At 40.3% G+C, this 27,678-nt stretch overlaps 3 protein-coding genes and 1 long non-coding RNA gene across 4 annotated transcripts in view; 2 read left to right on the forward strand and 2 right to left on the reverse strand.

The window, feature by feature from the left end:
• LOC309699266 overlaps positions 1-27,678 on the reverse strand; it is a 348,161-nt gene that overhangs the window by 62,003 nt on the left and 258,480 nt on the right. The window lies entirely within an intron of this gene.
• LOC309698156 (major histocompatibility complex class I-related gene protein-like) overlaps positions 1-27,678 on the forward strand; it is a gene marked incomplete at its 5' end in the record, with an annotated part of 63,499 nt that overhangs the window by 3,969 nt on the left and 31,852 nt on the right. The window contains 2 exons of the mRNA XM_082520468.1: positions 22-300; positions 416-718. Of these exons, the coding sequence (XP_082376594.1) occupies positions 22-300; positions 416-718 (582 nt within the window). The remainder of the gene's footprint in view (positions 1-21; positions 301-415; positions 719-27,678) is intronic.
• On the reverse strand, positions 18,025-19,815 carry LOC309699231 (uncharacterized protein). Its single transcript, XM_082522178.1, has 5 exons — positions 19,482-19,815; positions 19,238-19,350; positions 18,873-19,030; positions 18,650-18,782; positions 18,025-18,576 (listed from the first exon to the last, which is right to left on the reverse strand). Exons 1-5 carry the CDS (start codon positions 19,618-19,620, stop codon positions 18,118-18,120), a joined length of 1,002 nt encoding a protein of 333 aa, XP_082378304.1. The 5' UTR covers positions 19,621-19,815; the 3' UTR covers positions 18,025-18,117.
• LOC309699196 (stonustoxin subunit beta-like) lies at positions 21,582-27,322 on the forward strand. Its single transcript, XM_082522108.1, has 5 exons — positions 21,582-21,771; positions 22,062-22,559; positions 23,485-23,584; positions 24,619-26,040; positions 26,215-27,322. Exons 3-5 carry the CDS (start codon positions 23,494-23,496, stop codon positions 26,886-26,888), a joined length of 2,187 nt encoding a protein of 728 aa, XP_082378234.1. The 5' UTR covers positions 21,582-21,771; positions 22,062-22,559; positions 23,485-23,493; the 3' UTR covers positions 26,889-27,322.

Raw genomic sequence — 27,678 nt, forward strand, 5'->3', positions numbered from 1 at the left:
TGTTACTTTCTCTCTTTTCAGGTGTTCATATCATCCAGAGGATGAATGGCTGTGAGTGGAATAATGAGACTGGTGAGATTAATGGGTTCAATCTGTACAGTTATGATGGAGAAGACCTTCTAGCATTGGACCTGCAGACACTGACATGGATCACTCCAAAACCACAGGCTGTCATCACCAAACTGAGATGGGATGCTCAAAAAACTCGATTAGAATTAAACAAAAACTTTTTAGGCCATCGGTGCCCTGAGTTTTTAAAGGAGTATTTGCAGTATGGCAGGAGCTTTCTGCAGACAGCAGGTAGGATTACACAATCTGATGAAACATAATAGAATAGAAAGTTAATATGGATTTCTTTCATTAAAAGTAAAATAAAATTCAAAAAAGAATGTGACAACTGCCAATCTCTCTCCAGTTCTTCCCTCAGTGTCGCTCCTCCAGAAGACTCCCTCCTCTCCAATCAGTTGCCACGCTACAGGTTTCTATCCTGACAGAGGTTTGATGTTCTGGAGGAAAGATGGAGAGGAGATTCATGAAGGTGTAGATCCCGGAGAGATCCTTCCCAACAATGATGGGACCTTCCAGTTGAGTGTTGATTTGAAACTTTCATCAGTCACACCTGAAGATTGGCAGAGGTACGACTGTGTGTTTCAGCTCTCTGGTGTGAACGAGGACATGATCACCAAACTGGACAAAACATCGATCAGGACCAACTGGAGTAAGACTGGATCCTGCAGGGTTTGAAAACTGAGTTTGATATTATGAAGTTGTTAACTAAACAGTTTAGTTGTCAAATTTAATTCCTAAATGCCATTCTTATTGATCAATAAAGACAAGTCTTTACAAGTGTAGCATAAGTCTGGCGTAAAAATGGCATCTCAAACTGGGTTAAAGTAATGAAGTACCATTTGCATTATGGTGAATCACTACTTTAGAGTGCACAAGGCGCATAACTAATGCTTAAGTAATGACGTTTTGATGGCTTTGTGTGACATTTAGCGATGTTAGACTCATCAACTATCGGGTCCTTGATTTTCTCTCCACTTATTCTTTAGTAACTGCACACATTTTGGTTCAGTATTATAAGTGTTGTCATATTTTGTTCAACAGAAAAGCCCACTGACATGGGAACCTTCATCGCTGCTGCAGTGATTGTTCTAGCTTTCACCATCATCACAGCTGTGACATTTTTGACCTACATAAATAAAAAATGTGAGAAATCTAAAGTTTAGTTCAAGTTCATGTCAAGTAAAATGATTATAGGGCAGTAGAAGGATGAGGTGAGAAGGAAATAATCAAAGTAAAAAGGAAATTGACACAAAATTACAACAGATATGGTTGATTTTAGTTTGTTTCAGCTAAATGTTCTACATCCTGTAAGTAATGTAGAACATTTATTAGAGATATAATATGCATTATTTAATTGTAAAACAAAGTACAGACTTGTTCTTTTTTGTTACACATGATCTGATCACTTGAACAGCCCTGATCTCCCTCTCACTTTCATAGCTGGGAAGCAAGGGCCATGTATTCAATAATCACTAGAAATTACACCCTTGAAAAGGCTAAAATATGTGTAAACTGTATGCTTTTGATCTTCCAGCTCTTGACGATGGCTCTGAGCAGTCTGAGAGACTAAATCCACAAAGCTGAGTGTCCTAAGAAGTTCTTCACTCCGCTCTCTGTATGACTTTCCTCCAGCTGCTGCTGTCGCCTCAGTGTTTCAAATACATATGTTAAAAACACCAGTGAATCAATTAGGCACAGGTAATGATCACATTCTTCTGCACTTGTTGTAAATTAGTGCATGGTCAGACATCTGTATGCAGCTCCTGTGTGTACATTTCATGCATTTGTGATTTTATTTTGCTTCAGTATGTAGTCACAGTATCGATGCAGCAGTATCACAAGTCTTCTACAAAGCAAAACTAACTTTATTGATAGATATGTATCTGATGATGACTGTTTGGTAGAACTGAAGTGTGTAATTTTATTGAGAAATTGGAATCGTACAAAGCATGTGGTATTTTCCAAATGACACTAAAATATCTGAAGGATGACAGCAACAGACTCTCATTTGGAAATGAAATTTTGTCATTTTATTATTTCATTATAAAGTTGTATGAAAATTCTCCAGATTGAAGATGCACTGAATCACATGACCCCCTATGAACAAAGACTTGGCAACAGTTGGTTGAAACATTACAATTAGATTTTGTTCCTATTAATTTTATATATTTATTTGTGTTTCTTTTATTTTAATTCTAAATTTTATTTTGATTAAAAATAGTTCATATACTTTTTATTTTGGTTAAGTAAAGAATGTTGCTTCAGATGTGAGCTCTGCTTTGATGCTCTAATAAAAATGTTCTCTGATGTTTTTTTTTTGTTGTATTTTTTAAATCTTCAGAATTTGAACATTTCTATCTATCACTGATTTAAATGGATTCATAGTTTTCTCACTCTGAATGTTGTAAATTGCCTTCTGGCTTTAGCTGGGAGCATACAGATTCCTGATATTGTCAAGGTTCTGGGTCTTGGACTGAGTTTATTTTGTTTGAGTATTTCTGTGCTATTATGATTTAAGTTTCACTAGTCAGTCCTGAATTTATTCTTGTTATTGCTGCAAAGTTTTCCTGTAATTTCTTGTTTTTGAGGTTTCCTCTGTGTCGTTGTCCTGTGTCCCTCGCTTTCTCTCGGTCTGTGGGTGTGTATGTCCTTGCGTCTTGTTTCCCTTTTCTATTTAATGTTGCCTCCCTTGTGTTTCCATGTTACCCCTGTCTCTCGTGTGTATTTATGTATGTTCTTCACAGCCCGTTTTGCATCTCTCCTTCTTTCTCCAGCTCTCTCTCTTTCCCTCCATGACTTGTCTCCCTTCCCTCTTTGTGTTTCCTTCCTCTGTCTCCCCAGTCAATCCTCTTCTAATGTTCCTGCCTGTGTCTTGCTGTGTGTTTTATTTTGACAGTCTCTCGTTTTGTGTTCATTGTGTTTAGTTTTGTTTCCCCTGGTTCGTTATGTCTGTTCGTCCCAGCTTTGTTCCCATGTGTTTCTACTTCCCTCGTCACCCCTCTGTGTTTTAAGTGCGTGAGTTTTCCTTTGTTCATTGTCAGGTTATCTGTTATTTATGTGTCATGTTCAGGTAATCGTGTTTAAGTGGTTCATATCCAGGGTTCATGTTGTCATGTTTAGTCCAGTGTTTAGTCCAGTTAGTTTAGCCTTAGTTTCCTCTTGCCTTTTGCTTTGTATTGCTCACCAGTTTTTGAATAAACAGCTTATCCTCACTTAAGTCAAGTTTCGTTTCCACGGGTTCATTAATTCCATAGAATTACTTCCATAGACGGTGACAGAGAGTACATAGCACTAAGAGATTTAAACCTCTTATATTAATGCAGCTTTTGTGGTATTTCATGTTTTTGAGTTGTAAACAGGAGACAGATAAGATATGATAACTCTTTATTGTCATTGCACACTCATACATAGTACAATACTACAATGAAATGGGAAAACTGTCCCACATTGGCACTATGTACAACACAACACGACATGACATAACATAACACAACACAGTAACTTAACTTAACAATAAAATGAATAATAAGTGTATGTGATCCTTTGCCATTACTGCTGCTAAACTGTCAAACAGTTCATATCAGAGTAGCTACCTCATGAGTGTTTCATATACAGGTCCTTCTCAAAAAATTAGCATATTGTGATAAAGTTCATTATTTTCTGCAATGTACTGATAAACATTAGACTTTCATATATTTTAGATTCATTACACACACTTGAAGTAGTTCAAGCCTTTCATTGTTTTAAGAAAACGCTGCACAACAAGAAGAGGTGACCGGACCCTGAGGAAGATTGTGGAGAAGGACCGATTCCAGACCTTGGGGGACCTGCGGAAGCAGTGGACTGAGTCTGGAGTAGAAACATCCAGAACCACCGTGTACAGGCGTGTGCCGGAAATGGGCTACAGGTGCCGCATTCCCCAGGTCAAGCCACTTTTGAACCAGAAACAGCGGCAGAAGCGCCTGACCTGGGCTACAGAGAAGCAGCACTGGACTGTTGCTCAGTGGTCCAAAGAACTTTTTTCGGATGAAAGCAACTTTTGTGTGTCATTCGGAAATCAAGGTGCCAGAGTCTGGAGGAAGACTGGGGAGAGGGAAATGCCAAAATGCCTGAAGTCCAGTGTCAAGTACCCACAGTCAGTGATGGTCTGGGGTGCCATGTCAGCTGCTGGTGTTGGTCCACTGTGTTTTATCAAGGGCAGGGTCAATGCAGCTAGCTATCAGGAGATTTTGGAGCATTTCATGCTTCCATCTGCTGAAACGCTTTATGGAGATGAAGATTTCATTTTTCAGCACGACCTGGCACCGGCTCACAGTGCCAAAACCACTGGTAAATGGTTTACTGACCATGGTATTACTGTGCTCAATTGGCCTGCCAACTCTCCTGACCTGAACCCCATAGAGAATCTGTGGGATATTGTGAAGAGAAAGTTGAGAGATGCAAGACCCAACACTCTGGGTGAGCTTAAGGCCGCTATCGAAGCATCCTGGGCCTCCATAACACCTCAGCAGTGCCACAGGCTGATTGCCTCCCACGCCGCATTGAAGCAGTCATTTCTGCAAAAGGATTCCCGACCAAGTATTGAGTGCATAACTGAACATAATTATTTGAAGGTTGACTTTTTTGTATTAAAAATACTTTTCTTTTATTGGTCGGATGTAATGTGCTAATTTTTTGAGATAGGAATTTTGGGTTTTCATGAGCTGTATGCCAAAATCATCAATATTAAAACAATGAAAGGCTTGAACTACTTCAGTTGTGTGAAATGAATCTAAAATATATGAACGTCTAATGTTTATCAGTACATTGCAGAAAATAATGAACTTTATCACAGTATGCTAATATTTTGAGAAGGACCTGTATGTAGTCTTACATTTTTTGTAATGTGTTTTAGTTCTAATTCTTTTTCATTTTGTGAAAAAAAATTTGCAAGAGTTGATTAAAACTGCTTTATAAATAAGATATTGGGATATTTCATCTTCTGTACTTTAGCTCAGCAAACATATTAAATACGAGGATGTAATATCCAAAAATGTCTATTATGCCCAAATTTGACAAAATTTATGTAAAGCCCCATTGATTACGACAACGATTAGGCACTATCTGAACATTATTTGACCAGTAATTTTCTTTATTAAAACCTGTGTCTCAAATAGGTTAACTTTAATGCAAATACACACAAATAATATCAGAAATTGCAGAAAGTTCATATTTAGTGTAAAGTGAATTTGAGTGAATTTGAGTGAGATTCAGGATCCATCTGATCTGCTGAGCTGTTGTCATAGAGGTTTCTCAATACCACAAAAAAATAATAATAATAATAAAAAAATAAAAAATCTAATTTAGTGGAAATATATACACTGCTCAAAAAATAAAGGGGACAACTAAACAACACAATATAACTCCAAGTCAGTCACTTCTGTGAAATCAAACTGTCCACTTAGGAAGCAACACTGACAATCAACTTCACATGCTGTTGTGCAAATGGAATAGAAAAAAGGTGGAAATTATAGGCAAGTATCAAGACTTCCTCAATAAAGGAGTGGTTCTGCAGGTAGTGACCACAGACCACTCTCTGTACCGATGCTTTCTGCCTGATGTTTTGGTCACCTTTAAATGCTGGCGGTGATTTCACTCTAGTGGTAGCATGAGGCAAGGCAAGGCAAGGCAAGTTTATTTGTATAGCACAATTCAACAACAAGGTGATTCAAAGTGCTTTACAGAGACATTAGAAACAAGAACAAATAAAAAGCATGATTTAAAATTGATTAAAACAAGCAAATAAACTAACTAACTAATTAACAAACAAACAAACAAACAAACAAAACAGTATATAAAATCAAAACAGATAAAATCAGAACAGTAGATAAAATCAGTAGTTAAATGTAAGTTTTGAAATTTAAGCTTAAAGTGTGGATTTGGTGCTTTATTCAAATGCAGCTGAGAACAGGTGAGTCTTCAACCTGGATTTAAATAAACTGAGTGTTTCAGCTGATCTGAGGCTTTCTGGGAGTTTGTTCCAGATATAAGGAGCATAAAAGCTGAATGCAGCTTCTCCGTGTCTGGTTCTGACTCTGGGAACTGATAAAAGACCAGATCCAGATGACCTGAGGGATCTGGAAGGTTCATACTGGGTCAGGAGGTCATTGATGTATTTTGGTCCTAAACCATTCAGAGCTTTATAGGCCAGCATCAGAACTTTAAAGTAGGAGGGCAACAATCCTGTGCTCTTCACAGATGAAAGCAGGTTCACACTGAGCACATGTGAGAGAAGTGACAGAGTCTGGAGACGCCGTGGAGAACGCTCTGCTGCGTGCGACATCCTCCAGCATGACCAGTTTGGCAGTGGGTCAGTAATGGTGTGGGGTGGCATTTCTTTGGGGGCCACACAGCCACCCAAAGAAATGCAAATGTTCTCCAGACCTGAATCCAACTGAGCACGTCTGGGACATCGTGTCTTGCCCCACCCACCAACACCACGTTGCACCACAGACTGTCCAGGAGTTGGTGGATGCTTTAGTCCAGGTCTGGGAGGAGATCCCTCAGGAGACCATCCACCACTTCATCAGGAGCATGGCCAGGCGTTGTAGGGAGGTCGTACAGGCACTTGGAGGCCACACACACTACTGAGCCTCATTCTGATGTAAGGAAGTAGATCTGGTTTTGGCATTGGTGGGGACGGATGATTCAACCACCGAACTGGTGGTAATGTCTGAAATATCTTACTTACTAACTACATCCACTTACTTGTTTGAAATGAAAAAGGAAATAACATGAAATGAAACTAACCGGAAGACTGATCAGACAGCTCTGAGTCCGAATCCGGCTGAACTTCTAGGTCTTCTCCATCCGAGTCACAAGGGTCGACATCATTTCCAAGGCCTGCTGAGTGGTGAGTCTTCTCTGCATTTTCTTTCCTTGGAGAGGAGGTCCGTACACCACAGAATTCTTCAGGGCAATGAAGGATTAGGCTAAGTGCAGTGAGATTGTATCATATATATACCCTTGATCACAATTGATCAGACATTATTCTGATACAGAGGAGGAGATACTGGAATTATAATTAGTATCTATGCATGCATTTGTGATTTTGTTTGACCTTCCCATTGCTCACAATTTGAATTTGTTCACACTGCAGATGAGGAGACTTCTTCTCCACCAAAAAAGAGAGCTTGTTTGGGGACTGAGACAGCGAAAGATGGCACAGTATGGCGTGAAGAACATGTGGGGACCTGTCTCCCTTTCACCCCAATAGAAGCGTACGCTGCAGATGGAGAGCCAACGGCTAAGGCCAGGAGAAGTATCTCGAGTCGCCTTCAGAGCTTCCTGTGTTTCATCACTCTTGACATGCTTCATAGCACTCAAGAATGGACTATTCAACATGCACAGCAAACGGAGCATGTTCATTGGTTCATGGACCTCCACATGATGCAAGAAAAATCAGGCCACTGTGCGATGTGTTCACTGCTACAGATACACATGTGGTAAATGCAGACTACAGATACCATGGCAGTGTCAGGATTGTGAGTGATTGCTGAAAATGTTGTAATGTACTCACTCACTTTTTATTATTATTTGTAAATATGTGTACAAACGGTTGGTTTTTTGTACTGTTTATGTGACACCGGGGGGAAAGGCTGAGTTTTTATCTTTCTTATCTTCTTTCCACAGGTGGTTTGTGTTTTTTTTAAAAGGAAGGAAACCTTCCTCTAAAACGGGCAGAGCAGTGGAGCCGCCGAGGGAATGCACACGATACAAAAACTATAGAATTAAAATATAATTTATTATGTTTAAATAGTTAAAAAGGTAAAATGAATTAAAACAACCTTGGCCAAGGGAAGACACAATAAAAATCAATAACACACAACATTAAAAAGTCCAGTGGAATCCACCACGGCCTAAAAGTCACAGAAAAACTAAGAAATCCAGCGTAGTACTAAAAGAGGGAAACCCAGCGGAGTCCTCGCCTTCCTCCTCGCATTCCACGTCCTGGTGCACTGAAGAAAGGGAGGGAGCGGCAGTCACTATTCCTTTGACAGTTTACTTTATAAAAAGGGATAAGTCAAAGACTTACCCCGGGGGGCAGAGCTCTCAACTCCGCCCGCCGCTTCCTTAAACTGCAATCGGCACCGCTGTCTCACTGCTTCTGTTCTCCCGCAGTGCACAAGCCGGCTCTTGTCGTTATTGCCTTTTTTCCTCTCATCGTGTCTCTTTCCAGTCGCTGGTCATCTGCGTCTTTCCTCTGTCCGTCTCGTAGTGATGGCCCGCTTGAAGCTGGCGCTCCGGAGCGTGTGTCGAAAAAAACAACACACTGGTTCAGAAGCACTGTGTCGAGGCTTGCTTCGTTTGGCAAAAGTCACGTGACCAGTGACGTCCGAAGCTTCATTACGCACGTAACTGCTTCGATACCTGATTCAAACGGATATAAGGAAGTGAATCATCCACGGGATTCGTGGAGTGTGTTGAGGGTGACAGAGAGCGAAGAGGTGATCATTCCACTGACAGATATGGAGCCAGCGAGGAAGAGAGGACGTTCTGGCGTGTGGGAATATTTTGAGTTGATTTTGCTCAATTCATTTTATCTGCCGAAGTGAAAAACTTGAAATGTCCAAAATCATGTTTTCATAATGGAAATGCCATTACAGCATATGACTTTAGGAACACTTCCATGTGAATTAAAGCTAATGAAGACTACAAAAATGTATTTGACACTATACGTACATTACATTGCTACAGTTTAGAAAATCATTTTGTTTATTGTTGTTAGGTGATAGTCTGCAGGACCCAGGAATACCTGCATATCTACCAGCTTGCAGTGTAGTTCCTGCACTCCACAGCCTCTTCTGTTCCATGCAAGTGGATTTTCTCCAGGGCAGGAGAAACTATTTCTAAGAAAAGAAACAGACTCAGCCAGCGCACAGTAACACTAATCCTCTTTTTAACTGTAAATAACAAAAGGGCTACCTGACATAGATCATGTTTTTACTTTGCAAGTTCTTGATTAGGGATGGGTTTTGATTATCGCTTTTCTGATTAAAATCCATGCTAAATGGAATAAAGTGATATTGATTCATTAAAATCCCGTGTCGATTTGTAAATTAACGTTATTATGCCTGAAACGCCAGCATCTCAGGTTAAACCTCACAACATGTCGTCAAACACCATACAGCTAAAACAGTAACTGGGTTTACGGATTCTGCATACAAACGTGAACACAGAGCGTGGACCCGATGCGCCAGAATCCGATTTTGGTGTGTCGTCGGGTCCGCGCTGTGTTTGCCTCTTTTTTCTTCGCTGGCTTCTGCAGCTGCAGGTTTCATAACTCTCTGTTTACATCTCTAATTAAGTCTCACATGTGTCAGCTTTCTTTTAATAGATACGAAATTATGGATATATACTGATACATGATCAGAATTGTAATATTTCTGACTGAGGCAAAACTTTCCAGATTCCAATCAAATTGAATCGGATCCTGTATCGAATCAAAATGTTTCTACAAATCAGTAACGATGCAGCCGTACTCAGCTTCCTAAGCATTTTCTCTTTCCAGTTCACAATCAATCCCACCCCTAGGTCAAAAATATGTATAGGACAATTGGCCTCATCTAATATTTTGTATGAACCTGTCCAACTGTCCAGTGATTAAATGACAAGTAGATGGAGGCAGGACTCCACAGCAGGGGCATACTCCATAATGTGCTGTGCGTTATCATATGTATATTATATATATTGCTCACTTATTGTATTTACCAACATCAAGCAGTTATGAGCAAAGAAAGGCCACACCATAGTGCATGTTTAAATAGGGAAAGTTTATTGATCAAAATGTATTACGCAAATACGCATTACATTTTTTTCAGCCCCTCAATCGAGTAAACAAAACCAATTACATGTTCAAAGCAACGGAACGGTGGCCCAATATCAGAGAGAACTCCACTCTTGAGTGAGCACTGATAATTGAGCAGTCCGTTTTATTTTGCAGATTCAAGCTGCTCTTCAAAATTTTCACCACCAGATGTCACCGGAGAGGACTGTGTTGAAAAGCTTCGAGTAATGAACCGTTTTTCAATACAAGCTTCAGTGCTTCGGAAAGCTTCATTTGGCCATCACTACCGTCTCGCATTCTCTGTTCGTGTCCTTCGTGAACACCGGCTCCAACCCTTTTATGTGTCATTGAGCACTCTGTAATTTACCTTTCCTTTCCTCTTCAGGTGTGTCCAATTAGTAAAAACGGGGGAAAGGGCGGAGTGTCTCCAGGGCAATTTGACAGCAACTAAAACATGCAAACTAAATAAAACACTGCACAAAAATATAACCAATACATTCAATATAAAAAATAAATATGTACACTTCACATTAAAATACAGCGCAGCAAAACAACGTCCGTCCTTCCCTGGATGACATTTTCATCAATAAATCTCAGCAACAAAGGACCTACACCCATGTGTGTTGATTTCTCCCTAAGATGGCAAACTGAAACACTCCACTCCCCCACCCCCTCAATCACACACCCCCACTCCCCTCCCTCCAGAATTCCTAGGTAACAACCTAATATACATATGAATGACTAGCCAATTTAGCTTCCACTTCCAGCATTTGACTGCTCTCCGGCTTTTAAAGGTAGAACGGTAGAAGCTAGTGATGGGCAGATGAAGCTTCATGAAGCACTGAAGCTTTTCATCCAATTGGTTCACCCCAACGCGAAGCTTCTTGAAGCTTCATTTGCTCTAGCAGGACACCTACTGGACGTAAAAATATTAGTTGGCATGAATTTGAAGACTGTGGCATTTTGCACACAGCCTGTAAATGTCAACAACAAAAGGAGTGTGTAAAACATGTATATTGTAGTGATGGCAGTATACTGTGTATATTTATACTGGCAGTATGGGAAATGATTATTTGGAAATGCTTGAAATGGAAATGATCATTTACTGTGAGGTGAGGTGTGGTTGGGGTGTGGACAGTAGTTGTGCTTTTGTAGCGTTGAGGTATGGACAGCTACACACTGAGGCCTCAGTCCTGCCCATATTTTATTCAGTAAAAACTAAATTTTCACTGCTTTTATAACCTTTAGTGGGGAGAACATAGCTGGGATTTAATGATTTAACAAATCTTTTAACTCCTTTGTCCTCCACAATGCTAAATGGCTGTGAGTCCTCAATCACCATGGTAACCAGGTCTTCATCTATTTGAGATTGTTCTCCTGAGGAAAGACAATAAAGACAAAGCACAGATATAAATATCACACACGTAACTTATAACAGCTGTATAATATTGTTATATCATTTAGTAACATTACAGCATGAAAGGCAGCAGGCCCAGACAAGGTGTGTCCTAGGATGCTAAAGGCGTGTGCTGCTGAACTTGGGGAGCCGCTACAACGAGTCTTCAACCTCAGTCTGCGACTGGGGAGAGTGCCCGCCCTATGGAAGACATCCTGCATCGTCCCGGTCCCTAAAAGGAACCGGCCCAATGAGCTGAATGACTTCCGACCGGTGGCACTGACGTCACATCTTATGAAGACTCTAGAGCGGCTCTTCCTCAACTTCCTCCGACCACAGGTACAACATGCCCAGGACCCACTACAGTTTGCATACAAGGCGGGTGTCGGAGTGGAGGATGCCATCCTGTACCTCCTACACAGAGCCCACTCACACCTGGATGGGGGAAAAGGCACGGTCAGGATCCTGTTTCTTGACTTTTCCAGTGCCTTTAATACCATCCGGCCCTGTATGCTTCAGGAAGAACTGAACAGGATGGAGGTGGACCCCTGCCTGGTCGCTTGGATCTCCGACTACCTCACCGACAGACCACAGTACGTCAGGCTGAAGGACATCACGTCTGACACAGTGGTCAGCAGCACAGGAGCACCACAGGGAACTGTGCTGTCCCCTCTTCTCTTCACCCTGTACACCTCTGACTTCTGCTACAACTCTGAATTATGCCACATTCAGAAGTTTGCAGATGACACGGCCATCATGGGGTGTATCTGGGATGATCAGGAAGAGGAGTACAGAAGTCTGGTGAGGAACTTTGTCGCATGGAGTCACACAAACCACCTGCAACTCAACACCTCAAAGACTAAGGAACTGGTTGTGGACTTCGGGAGGTCCAGAGAAGGTCCACTGCCGGTTCAGATAGAGGGGGAGGAGGTGGAGGTGGTCAACACGTACAAGTACCTCGGGCTGTGGGTGGACAATAAACTGGACTGGTCATGCAACACAGAGCACCTGTATAAAAAAGCCCAAAGCCGACTGTACTTCCTCAGGAGGCTGAGGTCTTTTAACATCTGCAGGAAGCTCCTGAGGATGTTTTACCAGTCGGTGGTTGCTGGAGTACTTTTCTATGCTGTGGTGTGCTGGGGGAGCAGCACAGCAAAGAAGGACTCATCCAGGCTGGAGAAACTGATCAGGAGGGCTGGCTCTGTGGTCGGCATGAAGCTGGACACTCTGGTGACAGTGGCAGAGAAAAGGACACTAAAGAAACTGATGGACATTATGAACAATACTGGGCATCCTCTGCACACGGCCATAAACAATCAGAAGAGTCTGTTCAGTGACAGGTTGCTTCTCCCAAAGACAAGAACTAACAGACTTAAAAACTCCTTTGTCCCACACGCCATCAGACTGTTTAACTCCTCTCTGGAGGGGAGAGGGAGGGGAGACAGGAGGACAAAGGAGGGGGGAACAACTAAGCTGTAGTGCCTCTTCACCTCACTGTAAATAGTCAACAGTGCAATAGACTCAATACTTGAAATGTGCAATTCACTTGTATTTTTATTTTTTATTCCTATTTATCCCCTTTGTATATTTTATTTATATTTGTCTCTGTATTTATATATGTATGTGTGTGTGTGTGTGTGTGTGTGTGTGTGTGTGTGTGTATATATATATATATATAACAATTCTGTAACTGTAACTTCGGTCGTTGCTGTGCTTTTTGGAAGTCGAATTTCCCAGAGGAACCCACCCGAGGGATTAATAAAGTTCTATCTTATCTTATCTTATCTTATTATCATTGCATTTGATGGCTCACCTGGTCTTGCTCCAGAATCGGTGTTCCTCTTATTCTCATGCAAAGCTCTGTAGTGCCTAAGCATGGATGAGGTGTTGTTGTTATATCCCAGCTCCCTGGCACATAGCAAACACTTCACCTTGTACAAAAGTAAAGCCGCTTAACATAAATTGTATTGCACCATCAGTATTATGAAAATACATCTTCTGTAGAAATTTACACACCTTGTTGGGAGGAATAAAATCTAAATGTTCCCACACAGGGGAGGACATCCTCCTCTTCTTAGCTGGCTCCATTCTCTCCTGACTTTCTCTCCTCACTCTCATAAACCTCCAAACTGTCTCCAAACTGTCTCCAAACTCTCACTAACCGCAACTCTCCATCAAACACCCACATTTTTGAATGGAGTCTGAGGGGTTTATATCGCTGTCATAGCTCGCGGCAAAGTTCGAACCACTTCCTGAACCAGTCACGTGGTACAGCCGGGCAGCGAGGCTTCGGACGTCATCATTTTCAGCTCCTCCCATAAATGAAGCAAGCCTCGATACGCGCATCGCGGAAACGCCCCCTCCATTACTCGACACACGCTCCGAAGCCTCGATACAGAACGTCACATCACTAGTAGAAGCCTGGCAATCCCAGTTAGATGTGATCTAAGTAAAATCCAGGGGATGGCAGTAATGCAAAATCTATGGATGCAACCTGCCGTTAAAATGGAAGAAGAAGACTAAGAATGCTTGTGATTTGTTGAGATTGTATCCGGTTGTTTAGTGATGACGCGACGAATCCGACGAATCCTACTTCCGGGTCTAAACGCTCCTGTGTTCAATATGACACAAGGCAAGGCAAGGCAAGTTTATTTGTATAGCACAATTCAACAACAAGGTGATTCAAAGTGCTTTACAGAGACATTAGAAACAAGAACAAATAAAAAGCATGATTTAAAATTGAATAAAACAAGCAAATAAACTAACTAACTAGTTAACAAACAAACAAACAAACAACAGTATATAAAATCAAAACAGATAAAATCAGAACAGTAGATAAAATCAGTAGTTAAATGTAAGTTTTGAAATTTAAGCTTAAAGTGTGGATTTGGTGCTTTATTCAAATGCAGCTGAGAACAGGTGAGTCTTCAACCTGGATTTAAATAAACTGAGTGTTTCAGCTGATCTGAGGCTTTCTGGGAGTTTGTTCCAGATATAAGGAGCATAAAAGCTGAATGCAGCTTCTCCGTGTCTGGTTCTGACTCTGGGAACTGATAAAAGACCGGATCCAGATGACCTGAGGGATCTGGATGGTTCATACTGGGTCAGGAGGTCATTGATGTATTTTGGTCCTAAACCATTCAGAGCTTTATAGGCCAGCATCAGAACTTTAAAGTCTATCCTCTGACGGACAGGCAGCCAGTGTAAGGACCTCAGAGCTGGACTGATGTGGTCCACTTTTTTGGTCTTAGTGAGGACTCGAGCAGCAGAGTTCTGAATGAGCTGTAAATGGTAAAATGGTAAATGGCCTGCATTTGTATAGCGCTTTTCTAGTCCCTAAGGACCCCAAAGCGCTTCACACTACATTCAGTCATTCACCCATTCACACACACATTCACACACTGGCGATGGCAAGCTACATTGTAGCCACAGCTGCCCTGGGGCGCACTGACAGAGGCGAGGCTGCCGGACACTGGCGCCACCGGGCCCTCTGACCACCACCAGTAGGCAAACATGGGGTTGCCCAAGGATATTTGGCATGCAGCCAGGAGGCAGCCTGGGATCGAACCACCGACCTTCTGATTAGTGGCTGACCTGCTCTGCCACCTGAGCTACAGTCACAGTAGTTGTCTGACTGATTTTTTAGGTAGACCTGTAAAGATGCTGTTACAGTAATCAAGCCTACTAAAGATGAATGCATGGACTAGTTTTTCCAGGTCCTGTTGAGACATCAGATCTTTTATCCTTGATATATTCTTGAGGTGATAGTAAGCTGACTTTGTTATTGTCTTAATGTGTTTTTCTAAGTTTAGGTCTGCATCCATCACTACACCCAAATTTCTCGCCTGGTTTGTGGTTTTTAGATGTATAGATTGAAGTTCTCTGGTGACCTGTAATCGTTTTTCTTTGGCGCCAAAGACTATTACCTCAGTTTTGTTTTTGTTTAGCTGGAGAAAATTGTGGCACAACCAGTCATTGATTTCCTCAATGCATTTACCAAGAGCCTGTACAGGGCCTCGGTCTCCTGGTGACATTGTGATATATATTTGTGTGTCATCTGCATAGCTGTGATAGTTTATTTTGTTGTTGTTTATAATCTGTGCCAGTGGGAGCATGTAGATGTTAAACAGAAGGGGTCCCAAGATGGAACCTTGGGGAACTCCACATGTGATACTTGTCTGCTCAGATGTGAAGTTACCTATTGATACAAAGTATTTCCTGTTTTCTACGTATGTTTTGAACCAGTTTAGTACAGTTCCTGAAAGACCTGTCCAGTTCTCCAGTCGTTTGAGTAATATGTTGTGGTCAACTGTATCAAATGCTGTGTTCCTGGTTGTTTTAACCAATCTGGCTCAAAACAACAGTCTAATCTGTCATTTTACCGGTTTCCTTGTGAAAAGAGAGAGAAGAGGAAGTGGCTGAAGTTGATAAGGTATGTTACAACTCGTAAGTGAATGAATAAATTTGTAAGATAAGAGCTAGTGGGCTCTTACTTTAGTTAGCTAATATAGCTAGTGATGAACAATTAAAACCCGCTACTAAAAGACAAACTGGCTTTTACGAGTAATTGTACTTATATAGACAATGGATTTTATTGTGTTTTTTTTAATACAAAGACGTTGTTGCATTTTTGAAGTCATTTTTATTTCTCCAAGCAAAGATTGAGAGCTAAGGGTCACTTCGCTATATATATGAACCTTAGTTAGCTTTCGACGCTCAGAGGAATAAAAATTACGTCCAAAAAGCGATGTCTATGTAAGAAAATACATTACAATCCCCAGCCTATGTGCCAGTTAATTACCAAAATAAAGACCTAACCAACAAATAGCTAGCAAAGGTTGCCAGTACTTATCTTTCTGGTAAGCTTAAAAGCAAATTAGTACAACGATGTGTAAGAAAAGCATCTGGACTTCTTTAAGTTTTAAGTTTCTTGAAGCTTCTCTCATCTGGATGAAAGAAGCTTCTCTCTATTATTTATCTCTATTTTTTTTTTTTGTATTAATCATAACTAATGGAGGGCTAGCGTATGATCTGAAATTTCTCTCTGTCTTTTTAAACACTTCCACAGACGTGAAAACTTCACCCCAAACTGCAACTCAAGAGTCTGCAGTTGGCACTTCCCTCAAGGAAAAGCTGCGGGGCCAACAAGATTTGCATGGAACGACGGGAAGTCTTTTCAGTTCCCAGATGACCACAACCCTGTTAGAAAAAAGAAGAAAAAAGAGCAGGTCCCAGCTATTGGTGAAAATCAGAGTGAAATATCAGATGAGCCACATCATTCCAACAATGCAGCTACACAGACAGATACTGCAAGTTCCACAAGTTCTTCCCAAAGTCTTCTGGTGCTAGAGATTCAGAATGACATGCTAAGAATAGAGAATGAAAAACTTAAAAAACAAGTAGAGAAGCAGAAGCAGACTTTCTCATTCAGTCAAATATCTGACAATCCTGAAAGGGTCCAGTACTATACTGGATTGCCCGATGCTGCTTCTGTCCTGTTTTTAGAAGCGCTTCTTTCCAGATTTGATCTTAAATATCATTCTGATTGGACTGTCCAAATGATGCCCCTAATTGACCAGTTATTTCTAACCCTGATCAAGCTTAAACTTAATTTTGGTCATGAAGACCTTTCAATAAGGTTTAACTGCAGCAGAGGCACAGTAACTAATGTTTTTACAACAATTGTTAGTGCACTGTATGACATTTTGTATGTTGGCATGCTGGAAAACAACATTCCCTCAAGAGCCAAGAATCAAACATCGCTGCCAGATTGCTTCCAACCATTTCCTAACTGCAGGATTGTGCTTGACTGCACGGAAGTTTCTGTTTGTAACATAGAGAGACTTGACACACAAAGTCATTTGTACAGCCAGTACAAAGGACGGACCACACTAAAGGCTCTAATTGGTGTGGCTCCTAATGGTGTAATAACCTTTGTAAGCAACTTGTACGGTGGAAGTGCCTCAGATAAGGCCATAACAGCTGACTGTGGAGTACTGCAACATCTACAACCAGGTGACATGGTCATTGCAGATAAGGGCTTCACAATTCGGGACATCCTACCAGAAGGGGTCTCACTGAACATTCCGTCCTTCCTCACCAACGGACAATTCACACAGGAGGAAGTGAACAACAACAGGAAGATTTCCTGTGCAAGAATACATGTAGAGCGTTCCATTCAAAGACTGAAAGTTTTCTCAATTTTGCATCACATCCCATATCAGTTAAAAAAAATATTAATAAGATCTTGAAAGCATGTGTGTGTCTTACAAATTTACAAACACCTATTCTCCGTGAAATTGAATAAATTATACCTGTGAGAGTTCAGAGGTAAAAGTACATTGTGTCATTTTCTAACTACTTGTGGACCAGAAAACACAACTGTTGAATAAGTTTACTTTTATTATTTATAACTCCTAAGTGGATTGTTTTGTGTGTATACTCAGGATGTTACAACATAAAAACAACTTAGTTGCATAGTTTCAAATTGAGAATGGTCTCATTTGCGATTCGTATAATGTTTTACTCTGTTTTTATCAATGGCTTGTTACATTTTTCATTCCATTCCAGCTTCCTGATTACTGCCTAGTTTTCTTGCTATGCATTTTCAATTAAAATGAAGAATACCAGATACATGTGTTACTCTTTATTTTCAGGAACAGTTTGTCCAAAACATTTTATTTTTTCAAATCAAAAATTAATATAATTTAAGAATTTATCTGAATATATTTACAAAGTTACAATGACAAAAAATGTACAATTTCCAAATAGTTTTAAAATTAACTATAAACATTTGGACTGATAAATTACTCATGCTGATATGAATTCAAAGCTGCGATAAAATATGGGGTAAAAAAACTTCCCGGTAGAACGTTTCCAACGCTTCAATGTTAACAGCCCAAGTTTGTTCTCTATCCACATGCAAGATGAAAAAGTCACATGGAGTCCAAACAATAAAGTGACAGCTTTTCGCCCCTGTGAGATAGAGGTTGCCCTGGATCTGATGCCAGTAGTTGTGATTCTTTTTTAATACCAGGGAACCACTTGCCTCATCCAGCTGTAGGAAAAAGTCCTTACTTTCTGCAGCCTCCAATACAGTTTTGGCTCTGGCTGACCATGGGCATTTCACCTCAATGATGCACTCATTAGAGACAGTCCCATCTGGAGAACCACCAAGCAGGCCACTGTTAGATAAAAACAGTCCCCTCTCCTTGATAGCTGCACCAGTACAGTCAGTGTACAACTGCTTGGCCTTTGGCTCATGAAGGATCCCCCAATCACATGCCTTTGGGGATGAAAATACAACTTAGTCATAAAGGAATTCTTAGATGCACAGACCCTTTTTACTAACAACTTACTTTAGATCCTTCTGTCAGGTTGTACTGTCCAAGCAGAGTCTTAAATAAGGAAGGGGGGGATGAGCGCCGCTGGACTGCACTCAGGACCAAACCGAAGTTGCTGGCTGTGATTCTCTTCTTGCGATATGCTGACCTTTTATAAAGAAACACAAATTAAGAGACACAGTTAACTAAAATTTCCTACTTAACACTTAACAGAATTAATTTCAAAGCACTTTCTTACCACAATGCATTCTTCGTTTGCCCAACTGTTGCTTCCTCAATCTGTTTCTTCTCTTCGTCAGACACAGCCAGTGATGCCAAGAGATAACGAGCCTTGTCTTCTGCTTGGGGAAATCCCAGGTTCCTCAGCACTTCATCAAATGTCTTGGCTGGTTTAGCCTAGATTTAAAGCAAAAGGATTTTAAAGGTTTTAATGGAACCAAGAAATTTTGACCACAGAATAGACAAAGTCAGGTACAGAGTATATAAAATACATGTAAAAAATAAAGTGGGGACAGTGGAAGCAAACAGTCTGCTGTATGTAGTTTACAAGAGTTTACATACATGTACAATTTATACCACATGTTAAAGTAAATGTCAAAGTACCTGAGAGCATTCAGGACTCAAAATCCAACCCATCCCAGTAAAACGTTGCAATTTCGATAGGGATGCCACTGCCCATTCCTTGTCCTCCTGGGAGACAGGTCTTTCGATTCCAGCTGAAAAAAAAAAGCTTTTAGTAATCTGAATAAATAATAATTTTAGCATATAAAACACAATGCTTTTTAAAAAGTTAAGAAAATAATTATTATAATTAATTCAAAGGGCAAATTTTAAATAAATAACTGACCTTGTGTTGTTGAGGGTGTCATCACAGACACTCTCTTGGCAGTAATTTCTTCTGCTTTGCATGATTTTACCCTCTTCCACACACATTCCACGTCAGTGCGAGACACATTCTTCTCCACCCAAATCAACAATGCCGCCATATGATGGCACTTATCATTGCCAATCGGGCACTCACAGGAGCTGAACCTGACTGACTGACCCTCAACATGCACCTACATTGAAAGAAAGTTAATGCTTACCCTAATGATGTTCCTTCCTTCCTGATGTTGTAAACCTGCTCAACATTTGGCAATAAAACCCTTTCTGATTCTGATTCTAAACATTCTAACAAACACTTGCAGCGCTGCTCTGTGTACTGGAACCAGGTTAACTAGGCTAATATAACTGGTACTAGGCTAACATTACTAACTCTCCAAAACCTCCATGTTATGTAGATTTTCATCTTCGTTTACTTCCACTGTTATAGCATTGCTGTACGTGTGTGTGCTTTATGAAATACATCAGAATACAGAATATCTCATGTTTAATCGTCGGCTAGCTAGCTTACTCCTAGCTCACCTCAACATTGTAAATCTTCTTTTTCATGGATGCCTGGACACTTCCCTTTATAATTCCGCCTGGGAGAACGGTTACACTGACCACTTTACTAGAGTTGAAGGAATTAAGACCCTTTTTAACCCTAATTGGTACTTCGCTAAAGAAGGAGGTAATCGTGAACAAAGTCACTGGCTCCGCCATCGTTGTTTCTTGAGGAGTAGTGATGGGTCGTTCGCGAACGAAATGGCTCTTAGAGCCGACTCTTTGACGTGAACGACGCGAGCCGGCTCCTTATCGCGAGCCGTCACGTGGGTTTTTTTTTTTTTCTTTCTCTCAGCCTCTCTCTCGCACTTTTTTCCCGCTTCACTCTGCACGCGGGCCTTGTGCTTTACGCTGGGCAGAGGGGGGAGGGGCGGTAGTTACACTCAGTAGCACAGGAACAGAGCCAGAGAGAGAGAAAGAGAGGCAGGGACAACAACATTAGAAAGGTATAGTAATCATCCACAACTATTTTCGGTTGCAGATGATAAAGGATTGAGAAAGTTTATTCATGCAGGTCCATATGACAGAGAATATGCATGTTCTTTTAGTTTTCATATTATAATTTATATTTAATTGTGTTGTGGTTTGCAGTGTTTTGTGTTCTTTTCACTTTAAATTTGTGAAAGGAAAAAGCTGAAAATTTAAATAGTTAAAACTTGAAATGTGAATAGTTGATTTTTGTATTATATGATTTATTTATTACATTTTATGTGGAGTGAATAAATAAAAGTATATTTACGGTGGCCCCTAGAGACAAAGCACATACAAACTTCAAATCACGTACGAACTCTGAAGCATGTACAAACTCCAAAACACGTAAAAACACGTACAAACTCCAAAACACGTAAAAACTCCAAAACATGTAAAAACACGTACAAACTCCGAAGCACGTAAAAACTCAGAAGCATATAAAAACTCAGAAGCACATAAAAACTCAAAACACGTACAAAAGACAACAGAAGTGCTCCAGGATGCTGGGCGCAGTGTTGAGCCTTTGTTATCTTGTGGCTACACAAGCCAGCAAGTACCAACGACCGGATTTGGTGTGTGGTAATAACAGGTAAATGAACTTTTTTTTAAATTATTTGAATATATATATGAGTGCCTGTGTATAAATACACAAACAATACACACATGCTTTCAATTGTGTAATTTAAGTGATCTAGTAGCTCTGCTTTGGAAGTTCAGTTCATGCTAGAAATGTGTTTTGGAGTTTGTACGTGTTTTGTCTCTAGGGGCCACCGCATATATTTATATATAAACATATATAAATAAAACCACTTGTTTTTACGTTAGTAATTCCTTTTGTGCATAATTTTATATTATTGTTAATAATAAATTAATTAAAGCAACAAAACAACCTGAAGAGCCGGTTCGGAGCCGAAAGAGCCGGCTCTTTTTAGTGAGCCGAACCGAAAGAGCCGGATCTCTAAAAAGAGCCGGAAATCCCATCACTATTGAGGAGCACTTAGACCGGAAATACCTGGTCTAAGTGCTCCAGGTATTTCCGAGGGCGGTTTCTTAAACTCGGCGCCCGAGTTTAAGAGGAGATTTTCGCGGAACTGCCGGCTTACATTGCTGTAAACTTGGGTGTGCAACGCAGTGTGTTCGCTGCATTGTCTGTTTAATAAGTACGAAACGTGGAGCAATTAAGGCACCGGGTGTTCATCTCAGGGGCAGCTGTACTCCGTTTTCTGCTGGATTAATGCACCGTATGTATATGAGTTCACCCTATATTTTCATATATTCATATGTTACAGTGAAAATATACTGTGGCTAATTGCGTAGTTTGACTATTGCCACTTGTTATATTTATGCAAACAAACGTTTTATCTCTGGGTGTCTGCTTGCCAGTCCACCTCATTCGGCAGCATGTGTTTATTGACGCCTGCCAGCTTTGGTTACATTTGCATGACTCTGTGGCCTCCATTACATCGGGGCCTTTTCTCTTTGAAGATCCGCTATCTAACCTAACACCGATTCTCTGTTACTGTTTCCCGAGGCCCCATACTGTGATTTGGTGATTGCCGCGTATCTGAGGGCTGAAGCTGGATTTTTGGTCACCTACCGACTGAACACTGGTTCTAAAAGTTAAGTCTTTTTTTTAGCTGACGTCATCTTTGGCTCTGCCTGGGGTGGATGCACAGATTTTAACATGTCTTTTCTGGCAGCTACTTTTTGGATTCGTTTCTGTTTTATTTATTTTTATAGACATGCTGTTATATCTATTTTCCCCTATTCATTGCTAATCTTGTTTATTGTAACTTTAATTAAATTTGAATTGTATCTATAACATTTAGCTGTTACTGTTAATCCCCTGAAATTTGACACCAAGCTGCCACTAATACACTGAATCAGACTAATAGTGACTCTTATTGATTACTAATTTGATTTCTCTTCTGTTTCTCGATAGAAAAACAGAAGGTGGAAGGTGGACCAGTAGCAGTGTGAGCTTCCTGTTAAATGTTTTTAAGACATTTTTATTGACCCTGCATTATTGGTAAGTCCTATCCTAATCCACTCTTTCTCTTTTCTTTCTTTTGTTTTGTTGTTTTAAGCATATGTAATGCTGTTTTTAGGCCAGCATTTAGGCCAATAGTGGGTGTGCTGCAGTCATTCATTCTGTTCAAACCTGTGTGTCCTTCTCTTAATAATATTAAACCCTTAGATATCCTGGGGGTAAAATTTCCACAGGCAGCATCGCTATAAAATCATTAAGTTTCCTTGACTGTACTGCCGCACATGCATGGACTGTATGTGACCAGTTGCGCATGGACTGTATGTGCAACTGTATATGTTTAGTTTCATTGACATTAATTATTCCATATAGAACAGAGGTGGATATCACATATCAGATGTTTGACCCTGGGATTAGCATTGCATCCAGTAGTGGTGTGGCACTATCCACTGTTGTGAATCTTTGTGACAAGTGAGCAGCCAAAAGTGGCTTGTACAAATCTGTATGTGTACAAATCTTGCCATGTGCTGCTGTATCCCTTACCACTCTGGTTCCTGCAAAGGTTGTTCTGCTTCACGAACAATCATCACCTACTCTACTACTTTTCAGTTTAACAAACACCAATATGAGTCATTACATCTGTTACAAAATAAAACGAATAATATAATAACTAATAACCTAAACCTGATGCCAACGCAGTGCTAGGAGTTGAATACAATTTGTATCTGTTGTGATTTTGACCTGCAATAGTCATGAAAGCAATATGGTCAGAAAAATCATTACTCATTTTAATTTTCAAATTTCATATTTGAGCTACCTTATGTTTGTTATCAGCAGCTGCCTTCATGTTTGGATTGTTCCGGGTATGTCTTGGTATATTTTGTCAGTGAGCAACAGTCCACTGCTGCTTGGTTCTCTCTTTGGAATGCAGAATTTAAAGGTGTATGATAAATAGTTTTTTCATCAGGTCGGAGACATGGCTTCAGATACGATGTCAGTGGCTGGTCTGGGTCGACCTTTTGATCTCGGAATGCTCTACAATGCATTAACAGATGAGCCAATATGTGGTAAGTTTTGTCTTTATTATAAACATAAATGGTTTGCTTTTAAAAATGTCATGCTTGGACATGTTCAAGGTGTCTTAAAGATCAAAATTAATGGTATTTGCTGATGAAACTAATATTTTTTCCTAATAATAATAATAATAATGGGGGCAGCACTGTTGTGCAGCACTGTACGGTGGTTAGCACTGTCACAGCAAGAAGGGCCTGAGTTCAATACCACCATGAGGCCGGGGTCTTTCAGTGTGGCGTTTGCATGTTCTCCCCGGGTACCTCAGCTTCCTATCCGTGTGGGGATAGGTTAATTGAACAATCTAAATTGCTCATAGGTGTGAATGCAGGGGTGAATGTGAGTGTTGGCCCTGGGACAGACCGGCGACCTGTACAGGGGTGTACCCCACCTCGCGCCCTAGAACAGCTGGGCTAGGCTCCAGCCCCCCCCCCCCCCCCCCGCGACCCTAAAAAGGATAAGCAGAGGCGAATGGATGAATAATAATGATAATAATAGTAATAATAATGATGATGTAAATCATGACTTAAGAATTTTAAAAACTGGATGGAAAGTAATAAATTATCACTAAATCTTAGCAAAACAAAATCAGGTGTCACTGATGTTTATTTATAGAAATGATGTTAGGTTAAGTGCCAAATTACAATATTTGTCTTAAGGCACTTATCTATTATAAGCTGAAGATGCTAAAATCAATGAAAGACTAGAGGCTTCTTACCTGCCTCCATAAAACACAGGAGGAAAGTATTATAAGCAGATGTCTTCCCCAAAGATCAAATGGGTTGCTTGCAAAACATGAAGCTGGCCTGAACTCAATGGGAAGTTCAAGTCAGCTTGGGAAAATACAAATTAGAATAAGCAATACTGCTCTTAAGCAGGGAGGAAATAAAACAATAGTCACACATAAAATACAGTTATGATCTTGTAACATAATGATGATAATAATGGCTCATAAAATCATGAGCTGCACATTATTTCCTGACTTTACCAAAACCTTCATAAAATAACTAACATTTTGCCATTTCTTTAGGTTTCACCTTGTTGGATGATCGCACTCTACCAGATCACACAGTTGAGAGACCTCAAAGAAGCAGCACATTTGAAACTTCTGCTTGCGACTCCATTGAATCCAGATGTTCCTTGTTGGGTTTAGAACCTTCTTTGAAGGCCAGTTTTCTTAGTGGATTTGTAGAAGTTGTTGGAGCTGGCAAATATCTGACCGATAAAAAGACATTCAAGAACCAAAGTAGAGTGACTATTCAGTACCAAGCTACCACCAGCTTCAGAAAATTATCAACATCTATATTTGACACCATAAATGAATCGCAGAGAAAAATTATAGAAAGTATCTCAGCTACACATATAGTCACTGCTATCCTTTATGGGGCCAATGCCTTGTTTACATTTGATAGTGAGAAGTTAGACAGTAGCCAAGTTAAGGACATCCAGGGAAGCATGGATGCTTTAATAAAGAATATCGATGTTGACGGGAAACTTAAAGTTGAGCTGACTAAAGAAGAAAAAGACCTGAGCAAGAAATTCTCCTGTAAATTCTTTGGAGACTTAATTCTGGACAGCAACCCTACAACATTTGAAGAAGCAATGAAGACCATTGCAGAACTGCCAAAGACCCTGAAGGAAAAGGGTGAAAATGCTGTTCCTATAAAAGTTTGGCTGATGCCACTGAAGAGATTAGGGTATGGAGGTGCAGAGCTGGAGAAAGACATCAGCGTTGACTCACTAAGGAGGATTGAAGATACTCTGGAAGCTCTAAAGGAGATGAAAGAGAGATGCAATGACTCTCTGGATGAGGTGGTGGTGAAGCATTTCCCACAAATTAAAAAGTGCCTACAAAACTTTCAGAAGTTGTGTAGTGATAAAATCTCTCACCTCCAACGAGCTCTGAAAAGAGTGCTTCCCTCCATTCGTGAAGGTAGAGCGGATGAGAGCTCACTGAACGACGTTTTTGATGACTTAGACAAGTCACCATACAATCTGGGAAATCTTAGCAAGTGCCTTGACTATAGAGAGAGAGAAATCAACATCATCAGGTCATTTTTAGGGAGGATGGAGGGAATAAAGATTGTTCAAAATAAGTCAGAATTAGATAGAGCAGTACTTGCCACAGGTGTAAATCATGCATTTTGCTTTGTTTTCACCGGTTTGAAAGATGCTGACCTCAACCTTGATGCAATGGCCAATGAAGACCCATGGTATTATTTAAACAATACCTTGGATCATATGAAAGAAGTAGCAGCCATTTTCATGGATCTTTACAGAGCATACGAGAGCAGCACCCAGCTCTGTTTCCTTGTAGCAGCTATACAACACCAGAATTACAAAGGAGCCACCATTTATCATTACAAGGAGGGCAGAATGATTACTGATCATTTTTCAAAGCCCAAGATTCGGGATCCCAGAACTATAAAAAAGCGAAGTCATTTTCTTTGGAGTAAGTATTTACTTCTGAGATTGCTAGTTTTCAAAATCATCAAATATTTAAAGTCATTGTTGTAATTATCAACAAAAACCAAATAGTTTTTTTTTTAATATTAGAAGTTACTTGACTGAAGTGGATGATTATGTAAATGACTCCTAAAAGATTGTGTTTTTGCCTTTCATTCAGATTACTGTCATCTCACTCTGGACCCAGACACTGCAAATAACTACCTCACTCTATCTGAAGACAACAAGAAGGCAACATGTGGGAAGTGGCAAACCTATCCAGATCACCCAGAGAGATTTGATAAGCATACACAGGTTCTGTGCAAACAGCCGCTGACTGGTCGCCACTATTGGGAAGTAGAGTGGAGTGCTGGTTATATGCTGAGTGATGTTGGCATAGCTGTTGCATACAAAGAAATTGGAAGGAAAGGAAGAATGAATGATTTAAAGTTTGGATGTAACAAGATATCCTGGTATTTTGGTGTGGATAAAAGTGAATCCTTTGTTCCTTTGAGAGACGCACTTTACAAGATTGTGTCTAAAGTGGAATCCTTCATCCCTTTTGTAGGCATATTTTATAAAAGGCTTGTAGCATACCATGATAATAAGGTGAGGAAGGTTTTTTCTCTTACTAGATTGGGCAGAGTTGGTGTGTATCTGGATTGGCCTGCAGGCACTTTGTCCTTCTACGATGCTTCCTCTAATAGTGACAAACTTGTTCATCTGTACACCTTTGAAACCAAATTCTCAGAGTCTGTTTACCCAGGGTTTTACATCTATTACCCATCCAATTATGTTTTCCTGTGTCCAGCTAGTCAGATGATGGAAAACATTTTGCATATACCTGTTTACTGACAAAGAAGTAAAGCGCTCTGTAACAAAGACCAACTTGTAGAGGAAAGTCTCACCTTTGCTTTGTTGCTTCAGTGGTGAGGGAGAAGTGCTGATTGAGCATTGCTCGCACTTCCACCTCCAGCCATTGGCCAACTCTAGGGTGACCGAGCAATAAGGTGTGACGGACCTTATTTGCAATGCAAAAACGAAGTATGATAATAAGTGCTTTGATACAGCTTCTTTGTCCATGCTTTGCTGTCTCCTCATTGCTTGCTACACACCAAGGAGTGTCTACGCTCCACAAAAACAGCAACATGCTTTCTGTATGACACACGGTGATGACCTAGATTTAATTGGTCTGATATTTTGTGCCATATTTGTAAATACTTGGTTGAGGAGAAATGTAATCTAAATTTTTGACTGCTTCTTGTCTTTGTTATCCTGACCTGGTTGAATAAAAGGCTTTGTAAATACAACTCTCAAAGAAAACCTGTCTGTGGATTTATTCATTCTATAACACCTACAGATTAGTATTGCTGTGTAATATCACGACATCCTAAGCACATCTATTGCATCAACAACCATTGCCCTTACTATTTGCCAGTATTTCTGCTATAGGTATCGTAAGTACCACTGCCATCCACACATGGGCCTAAGCCAGGGTTCAGCAACCTTGAACACACAAAGAGCCATTTGGACCTGGTTTCCACAGAAAAGAAAACACTGGGAGCTGCAAATACTTTTTTGACATCTAAAATGAAGATAATAAAAATATGTGTGTGTGTATATGTGTGTATGTGTGTGTGTGTGT

The sequence above is a fragment of the Aulonocara stuartgranti genome (genome assembly GCF_965226115.1).
Source record: "Aulonocara stuartgranti genome assembly, chromosome: 22".
Taxonomy (NCBI): Eukaryota; Metazoa; Chordata; class Actinopteri; order Cichliformes; family Cichlidae; genus Aulonocara; species Aulonocara stuartgranti.